Raw genomic sequence first — 10077 nt, forward strand, 5'->3', positions numbered from 1 at the left:
GTGGAAAATTGTAGCTACCTTTTGAAAAAGAGATACAGTATTTCAGACAGTCAAATGGTAGGGCAAACATTTCCAGAGCTTCATGAATGGCAAAGAAATAAAACAAGTTAGTTGTGATTAAAAGTGTGTAACATTTGGGACTTGAATTGTAAACTAGAGGCAGATGGATTTTGGTCAATGCTGTGATGATGATTGTTCTTGAAAATTCAGGAAATAGTTTGGAACAGTGACAGACATAATTTCTTTGAAGACATGTAACTTCAGTAAAGTGCCTTAGAGGACATTTGATGTTAATGGGTTGAATGGTCATGCTGCTGATTTTACACAGACGTAGGGATGTAAACAGTTGTCCTTCAGAATCTGTCATGGGACTATTCCTCCTCTTAGTCAAGCAAAGTGATCTAAGAATGTGCATAAGATCAAATCACCAGAGAACACTAAAGCAGGAACGGTGAGGATTGCTGTCAACTTAAAAATAAAACCTGAAAAGCTTATATTGATACAACATCACTCTCAACATCAGTGCAACACAAAAACTTCACTGGTCATTCCAGGAGAAGGCTCACGTCGCAGGAACACAGCTTCATCCTGTAGCTTATATTTATGTACTTAATACAATGTATTCTAAACTTGAGCTCCTCTCTCAAATCTTCCTTCCACCACAGTGTCTCCGACCTAAGTTTGCAATTAAAATTCCTTGTCTGTAAAACAATGATGTGATTTTGGAAACTCCTTTCAATGGGGTTTAGAAAGCAAAGACTTACATATGGCAAACTCCAGCTAAGGGAAACGTTTGTCTCCCCTGAATTTCAAATTTAATTGACATTATCATTTTTGTAATCTCATTTTACAATGAGCTATCTTTGTAAACTTGGGGATTTTTATTTAGCTACAGTTTTCTACCTTTTCCAGCTGCGACATCTAGCAGGAGATATTAAATTTGAAATCAATAAAATTGCTTCAGAAGTGAGTATTAGTGATAGTCCATTCATAAGTTAAGCTTTTTGTGCTGTGTTCTCATTGTATCAGTCTCGGCTTATTGTACAGTTTTGTTTTACTCTTCTCATCATGACTATCTCTTTGCCATTGTGTAAGTTACTTTGCTTTAATGCCAGGTGTATTTTAATTTTCTGGTATTATATTATTGTTGTTACCAAATGTGATTTAAATGAGATTTCCATTGTTGTCCATCTCCTGATTATGTGCTGCTGATTCATCATCTTTATCTTCCCAAGGTCAATAATTGTTTTCCTGAACTAGCAATTATTTATCGTCCCCTGCTGAGCTAATGTAAAGCATCATAATTTGTACTATTTTCACTCACCATATTCATTCTGCATGCACTTGTATGTTAACTGTTGCCTTCTGTACAAATACTCTGCTGAATTCTCTGATATTTCATTTTTTTTGTTTCAGATGTTCAACATCTGCAGTATTTTTCTTGTTTTATTCCAAGGATTGTCCATAGAACCAGGTCTAGAAACACAAACTTTCCTGAAGAAGGGCTTATGCCCGAAACGTCGATTCTCCTGCTCCTTGGATGCTGCCTGACCTGCGCTTTTCCAGCAATACATTTTTCAGCTCTGATCTCCAGCATCTGCAGTCCTCACTTTCTCCTAGAAACACACACCACCAGTTAAAAGCTGATTTGCAGCAGTGCATTGTTGTTTCCTAAGGTTTACTCCATCTCCCAATTTAGATCCTTTTTCACGGATTCGTGGAATGATTACAGAATCGAAGGAGGCCATTTCTCACAGCCCTGCTGGCTGCCTGTCAGTGCAAATCGGTCAATTTCGCTCCCCTTCCTTTCACTGTAGCCCAACAACATTTTTTTTCACTTCAGGTGTTTATCCACTTCTATTTTGAAAGCATTTGTTTAATTAGTTTGACCTGGAATGGAGATAGAAGAGCCGATGGGTTTAAGCCTGATGATGTAACAGTTTTAGTTGGAATGGTGATGGTAGAAGAGCTGCTGAGTTTAATGCTGAGGCCTTTGAAACCCAGTCAGGTTCAGGAATTTCTGATTTCTGATTGTATAGAGTGGTAGATTATTGGAATGATCACTTTCAAAAGGGAAGTCATGCATATGATGTAATAACAGCTTTCAGAGCAAACATTTCTGTGGGATGCTTTTAGTCCATTTTGCGTGTACATGTTTTAAAACATTGGTCTTGGGATTTGAGCACGATCAACAGTTGGCAACTCAACATTCCGGGATATAGGATCTTCAGGCAAAACAATGGAGGATGTAAATGAGGAGATGGTATTGCATTATTAAATGGAGTCAGTTACTGCAGTTAGCAACGTAGGATCTAGGAACAAGTGTGGATAATTCAGCCCCTTGAGCCTGCTCTGCCATTCAGTGTGATCAACTTAGCATTAACTCCACTTTCCCTCATGTTTTCCATAATCCTTCAGCTGATTGCTAATTAAAAATCCATAGATGTCCTCCTTAAATTTACTCAGTATCTTCATTCTGGGGTAGTGATTCCCACAGATTCATGACATCTGAGAGAAGTACTTTCTCCTCCTGCCTATTTTAAATCCACCACCCTTTGCCCTCTTTAGATTTCCAAAAGGCATTTGACAAGATATTTTGCAAAAGGTAAAGTTATAAGATAAGATCCCATGATGTTGGGAGTAGTATATTGGCTTGGTGAAAGTACTGGCTGAGGGGCAGAAAGTAGTGATAGGGGGTACTTTCTCAGGCTGGTGATCAGTGACCAGCGGAGCTCAACAGGGAGCAGTGCTGGGACACAACTGTTTTACAATATAAATAACTTGGAGGAAGGAAGTGCAGCAAAATTTGCAGATGCCAGGCTTTGAAAGGGATAGAAACAGTTTACAGAGAGATGTTGAATGATAATGTCAGTGGGCAAAAACTCGTCAAATGGAGGATGATGTGGTAAAATATGAAGTTGTTCATTGTGGAAGGCAGAACAAAAAAATGGATTATCATTTAAATTAAAAAACATTACAAAAGCTGCAATATAGAGATTTGTATTTGTGCATGTAATATGGAAAGCTGATACATAGATGCAGCAGATAATCAGGAAAGCTAATAAAATGTTGGCCCTTATTTCAAGGGGTTGTAGTATCAGAGTAAGGAAGTTTTACTGCAACTGCACAAGGTGCTGGTGAGACCACATCAAGATTACTGTGGGCAGTTTTGGCCTGATTATTAAAGAAAATATATTGTTGCATTAGAGGCAGCTTAGAGAAGGTTCTGTAGGATGCTCCCTGGTTGGAGGAATTACCTTGAGGCTACCCAGCTTGGGTACCCTACCCAGTGGAGTGTAGAAGAAAGAGGTGTATAATTGTGGGTGGCACGGTGACAGTGGTTAGCACTGCTGCCTCACAGCACCAGAGACCCGGGTTCAATTCCTGTCTCAGGCAACTGACTGTGTGGAGTTTGCACATTCTCCCCGTGTCTATGTGGGTTTCCTCTGGGTCCTCCGGTTTCCTCCCACAGTCCAAAAATGTGCATGTTAGGTGAATTGGCCATGCTAAATTGCCTGTAGTATTAGGTGAAGGGGTAAATATAGGGGAATGGGTCTGGATGTGTTGCACTTCGGTGGGTCAAAGGGCCTGTTTCCACACTGTGTAAGTAAGTAATCTAATCTAATTGAAACATACACAATTTTTAAGGGGCTTGACAATATAAATAAGGGAGAATGTTTCCCTCTTGGGAGAGCCTAGAATGAGAGGGCATGGTCGCAGATTAAGGATGCCAGTTTAAGACTCTGAAGAGAAGGAAAGTGTTCGCTCAGAGGATCATGAGACTTTAGAGTTCCTTGCCACAGTGAGCTGTAGGGGGTACAGTCCTTATTACTTGCTGTACCTGCAGACTCATTTTCTGCGATTTCATGCGTGAGGTCATATAGATTCCTCTGCAGACTAGCACCCTGAATTTTCTCTCCATTTAGGTAATAAATTGTCTTTCTATTCCTTCTTCCAAAATGGGCAAACCCACACTTATCCACATTAAACTTCATCTACCATATTTTAGCCCATTCACCTAATTTATCCATGACCATTTGTGTGTTTATTTATTGCAACTTATCTTACCACCCATTTTAATATTCATTGCATGTTTGGCTGATAGTACCTTCCGTACCTGCATCCAGATCATGAACTATATGCACTAAATAGTTAGCTCCTGTGGATGAAACCCTTGGCACACCATTAGTTATAACTTGCCAGCCACAAAAGAACCCTTCCCACTGATCTCTGCTTTCTGTTCATTAGCCAATCCTCCATCCAAGATAATAAACATTCACGAACCTTATGTATTAACCTATTGTGTGGTACCTTTATGAAGTGCAATCTGGAAGTCCAGATGTACAGCATCTGCAGGATCTCCGTTATCTAGTTTGCTTGGTACTTCTTCAAAGCTCTCTAGCGGATCAGTCAAACTCTATTTGATCTTCATAAAACTATGTTGACTCTGATGAATTATGTTCTGGCTTTCCAAATGTCCTATTATGACTTTCTTAATGATGGATTGCAACAATTTCCTAATGAGACATGTTAGCTTTTTTTTAATCAATTGCAACCTCCCTCCTTTTTTGAATAAGGTGTTATATTAACACTTTCCATTCTTGTGGAACACTTCTAATGTCCAGGGAATTTTGGAAAGTTATAACCAATGGATCCAGTGTCTGTCCTGTCACTTTCCCCAAGACCTAAGATGTCAACCATCAGACTTCAGCGAATTGTCTGCCTTCATCGCCGATAGTTTGCTCAGTACTTTTTTCCCTCATAATGGTGATCGTTCTAAGATGCTCCCTTTTCTATAACATCTGCATCACCTGGAACTATCTGTACTAGTGTCCTCTCCCATGAGAACTGAGGCAAAATCTTGTTTCAGTGTCTCTGTTATTTCTGTATTTCCCACTGTTAACTCCTCAGTCTCATCCTCCAAGGAGTAACATTGACTGCCATCACTCCTTGGGGATTTTCTTAACTGTGAGATTTTTCTCTGATTCCAGTATTTCTGTTTTTTTTTCCCAGCTACTGGCAGGAGGTTACAAAATTGAAAGTTGATATTGTTTCAGAGGAGTTATTTTTGACCATTCGTCTACAATTTAGAAGTTTTAGCACTGTGGTCTGTTAGATCTGATAAATTCCTTGACTCTGGGCTAGTGTAACTCCATTATTGAGGATCTGAATCCATGTCCATTCATTACTGTGTTTCACCTCTGCCCTCCTTAATGTCCTCCCCAACATTTTCTAACTTCTGCTGTCTATGTCTGTCAATATCACGCGTTTGTATGTATAATGAATTGCTCACATAACAAAATATTGCAATATCTGGAATAGAGATACAGAAGCAATACTGAGGCAGGTGAATAACACATTCGTGTCTGATTGGTTTCACTGAATATCTTAAGGAAGGATCATAATGTGGGGAGCAGATGATGTTTTGGAAGGAAATACCAGAGTTATGGCATTGGCAGGTAAAAGAGGACCACTCACCATAGAGCAATGAACATCTGGAATGTTAGAGGTGGAATTAGTTGAGTTGCAAAGATAGGACTGTAAGAATTCAGAGCAGAACCAGACAATATGGTCCATCAGACCTGCTCTGTCATTCAATAGATCATCCAAGGTCTGGTTGCCATCTTCACTTGTCTGCTGTCATCTCAGTTTATATCCATGTCACCAGAAATTAATCTAATTCTACCCTGATAAATTCAGTGGCGCCGCCTCCAATGCTTTCTAAAAGAAGGAATATCTAAGCATTCTGTGACTGGAAGGGAACACTGAAACAGATGTAATGATTACCAGGAAGGAAAATGAGAACAACAATATAAAATATTAGTGCTTTTGGGTTAACTGGACTTGGTGTGAGTCAGCACGTGAGCTGCAGAGATTTGGATGCACTCAAGGTTACAGATTGGTAGCAACAGTGAGGCCTGCCGAGAATGTGTTCACATATTTGAGAGGTAAGAAAAGAATGGGTGAGCGACAGATGTGTTAAAACTACATGGAGTCAGGTGAGGTGGAAATAGGTGGTCCTGATGATTGGAAGCTCAACTCGGTGAAATATTTCACCTTTGTTGTGAACACTCGAGCGTCTTTGTAAGGCTGAACCAATGAGGAATGTAGTACCTGGTGAGGTAGTGCAGTTGTGTGCAGGGATTGAAGTCAGAGGCTTATGCTTTCTCAATATTTAAATATTGGAAATTTCTGCTCATTTAGGATGCTGTGTGACTTGCACATGAACTTGGAGGTTATAGTGTTCACAGAAAAGCTACATTCTGATACTTGTGCAGGGAGTTTGGGATATTGTCAAAGTTCTGATCAAGTTGAAGGTGTGTAAGATCCATTGCTCCTACTCCTCTCTTCTTCTCCTCCCAGAGCCACCAAAGGCTTGTGTAGGACCAGACAGGTGGCAAGATCCTTTCCCTGATAGACCTTTGTTAATAATTTGGGCTTTTATCAATCAGAAGCTTTCATGGTCACTTTTTCCAAGGGCTAGCCTCACAAATTGTCTGTTTCATTCAGCTCAATTTCACAATCCACCTTTTATGTTTTTCTGATTTTTGTCTCATTCACCCTTTCTATTTAAATCAGTTTCACAGGGTATTAAGAAGAGATCTCTACACTTTTTGGAGTCTGAAACCAAACATTACATCAGGATCTGACCGAGTTGTCCAATTTACCAGTACCTGAATATCATTGGATGTTGAGCATGGAAAGAAAAAGAACCATTCAGTGTCAGGAGAAACCGTATGTGTGTTCTTTGTGTGGACGAGGTTTCAGGCAATCATCTGGTCTGTCGAAACATAAGTGCAATCATGCTGGGGAGAAACCGTGGAAATGCGGAGACTGTGGGAAGGGATTTAAATCACCTTCAAAGCTGGAAATGCACAGGCGCAGTCACACTGGGGAGAGGCCATTCACCTGCACCAGATGTGGGAAAGGATTCACTCAATCAACTCATCTCCTGAAACACCAGCGAGTCCACACAGGGGTGAGACCATTCACCTGCTCTCAGTGTGGGAAAGGATTCACTCAGTCAACCCACTTGCTGGAACATCACCGTGTTCACACTGGGGAGAGGCCATTTATTTGCACTGAGTGTGGGAAGGGCTTCACTCACTCATCCAACCTGCTAAAACATAAACGAGTTCATACTGGAGAAAGGCCATTCATCTGCTCTGTGTGTGGGAAAGGATTCACTCAGTTATCCAGTTTGCTGTCACACCAACGAGTCCACACAGGGGAGAGGCCATTTACCTGCTCTCAGTGTGGGAGAGGATTTACAGTCTCATCTGACTTACTGAGACACCAGCATGTTCACAATGAAGAGAGATCTTTTAAGTGCCCAGACTGCGAGAAGTGCTATAAAAGTTCTGGGGACTTGATGTTCCATCAACGTGTTCACACTGACGAAAGACCATTTAGATGCTCTCACTGTAGGTCTGGGTTCAAAAGATCATCTCAACTCACAGTTCACCAGCGAGTGCACACTGGAGAGAGGCCATTTCCTTGTTCCCATTGTGAGAAGAGATCCCCTCAGTTACCCATTTGTGAAACATCAGCAAGTTGAAAAGTGACCACAGACTTTGGATTTTGTTCAGTCAGACACTCGAGTGGTTAATGATTGATAAGGAGGTGATATAGAATGCTTTCTATTGTTAAAAGTTAATTATCAACTGAAACTATAGAAGATGCATCCAAGGATAATCAGGAATGTGATAATAGACTGCAATTTCTACTATCAATTCTGACACTTTGTAATGATACTAGAAAATTGAGGATTTATAAACATTACACTGGTATTAGGTGAGTTTCATTCATTTTGAAACTTGGAAACATTAATTTGGGTTAAACAAATTCTCACATGGAGAACAGCTGGCTAATTAAGAAAAGACAGCATAACCTTAAGGGAATATTGTCTCACTACTTTCCTGGTGTTATCAAAGCGGTAACAGGGAAGATGGATCTCCCCTGTGCTGTTGATGTAGATTAGACTAGATTAGATTACTTAGTGTGGAAACAATGGTACAATGTAGTGTACCAAACTTTCAAAAGGAAATTGACAATGATTCACAACAGACTTGTGAGCAAAATTAGAACTCATGGAGTAAAATAGATAGTAACAGCAATGATGTAGATTTGACTAATTGACAGGATGCAGAGCATTGTAATGAATCAATATTTTAAAGGCAGGAGGAAATATTTGTCATGGAGTGGCCAAGTGGTCAATTTTGGGTCATTTGATTTTCCTAATATTTATTGTAATAATAAGTTGGTTAAAAATAAGTTTTTGCACGTATGTACATGTATATGTAGTGACTGTGAATAGTCCAATAAGGATGGCAGATATAATCATGTTGTTGGAATTAACAGTAATTTGTCAGATGCTTCCTCTGAAGTCAGCCAAGCAATCACCACTTTGTGGACCACTTGGTGAGGCTGGACTGTGAAACTGCTGTGCAACAAACTTACAAAGACAGATTGTCTGAGAATTGCACCACATAAAAGTATTGAAATTTATCCTACCCATAAAATGTCCAAATCTTAAAGATGAGTCTTTTAATCTGTAGTGCAAGGCTAGTGGTTACTGCCACGGCCACCTGCAAGGAGACTTGATTACATGACTTCACAATGGTAAACTTAACTGCATTTAAGTTATGGAATTTTATACCTTGTTCAGGATTTAAGCTGCAGAGGTCAAGGTTTGGCTGGTTTAAAAACAGCCACAATATCGTTTTGCACTGTTAAAGTAATCAACTTTATTTTGCTAAAACCACAGAATAGAATCCACAGAGCAAATGTAAAATATAACTCTTCTGATTGAGAGGAAAGATTAAATTATGATCTAGTGGGAAAAGATCTGCCACCCTGCCAACCCATAATAAGCCCCACAGAATATGGGAAAGCAAACTTGGCCAAACTATACCAAAACCACCCAGCATGCCTCAACAGGGACCAAACCAGCTGACAAGCGAAACTTGACAACACTTGCAGACAACGGAATACACTTCCTAGCACCCACTAAGAATGTCAGAGTAACACAGCTATCCCAAAGCCCCAAGAGCAGTTTCACAACGCAGCAGTACCAAAGCCACACGAAGAACAGGTCAGACAGAGAGGCACCTCCAAGAGCATTGCTCCCAGGACACGACAAGAAACCTTACCGTTTCAGAGGAAACATTAGCACCTACCTGCGAAGAGGGATGGAAGTTCCGGGCCCATTGACACTGTCAGAATGTTGCATTGTATCGAGAATCGGGACACTCATCCGATAACTCTTTTTCAATTAGCATCAATGTAACTGGATTACTCCATTTCCAGATACATTGTATTTTCCCCATTTCTAATTAGCTTTATTGTACAAGATTATTATAAAAACTTGCTTCTTCCTCAGCTCGACAAAGAGAACCCTTGATTTACCTGGACACTCTTCTATGTCAGCCTAGTCAATTTCTCTTCCAGTGATATCGTTTGTAATAAACTGCTTGTCAATTTCACTGGAACTGATTTTGTGTCATCTCTGCTTTATTGGGCTAACTTCTCCGACAGATCTATTTAAAGAGAGGTGCTGCAGGACCTGGAGATAAATTCCGATGGACTGTAAGGTCTCAAGAGATTAGTGAGTGTTGAGTAGATTTATAGCTCGGGTTGAGGTTCCGGATGCAGGTTTGCTCACTGAGCTGCAAGATTTGGTTTCAGACATTTCATCACCATACTAGATAACATCTTCAGTGAGCCTCCAGATGAAAAACTGGTGGTATGGCCTTTTTATTTGTGTTTAGGCTTCCTTGGGTTGGTGACGCCATTTTCTGTGGTGATGTCATTTCCTGTTGTTTTTCTCAAAGTGGTAAATGGGATCCAAGTCAATGTGTTTGTTGATAGAGTTCCAGGAATTTGCACGTGTTTCTCTTTTTGGCTTGTTCTGGGATGGATGTTTATCCCAGTCAAAGTGGTATCCTTCCTCCTCTGTATATAAGAGGTCATGTATTTTTGTGGCTAGTTATGTTCATGTATCCCATTGGCTAGTTTTCTGCCTGTTTGTCCAATGTAATGTCTGTTAACAGTTCTTGCAAAGTATTTTGAAAATGA

General features: G+C 40.1%; 1 protein-coding gene across 1 annotated transcript in view; it reads left to right on the plus strand.

Annotated features, from left to right (window-relative positions):
* The window catches only part of LOC140469554 (uncharacterized), a 151606-nt gene extending 142121 nt beyond the window's left edge, over window positions 1-9485 (plus strand). The window contains exon 4 of the mRNA XM_072566182.1: window positions 6724-9485. Within this exon, the coding sequence (XP_072422283.1) occupies window positions 6724-7558 (835 nt within the window). The 3' untranslated portion in view covers window positions 7559-9485. The remainder of the gene's footprint in view (window positions 1-6723) is intronic.
* Window positions 9486-10077: the final 592 nt, after the last annotated feature.

Source organism: Chiloscyllium punctatum, chromosome 49 (assembly GCF_047496795.1).
Source record: "Chiloscyllium punctatum isolate Juve2018m chromosome 49, sChiPun1.3, whole genome shotgun sequence".
Lineage (NCBI taxonomy): Eukaryota > Metazoa > Chordata > Chondrichthyes > Orectolobiformes > Hemiscylliidae > Chiloscyllium > Chiloscyllium punctatum.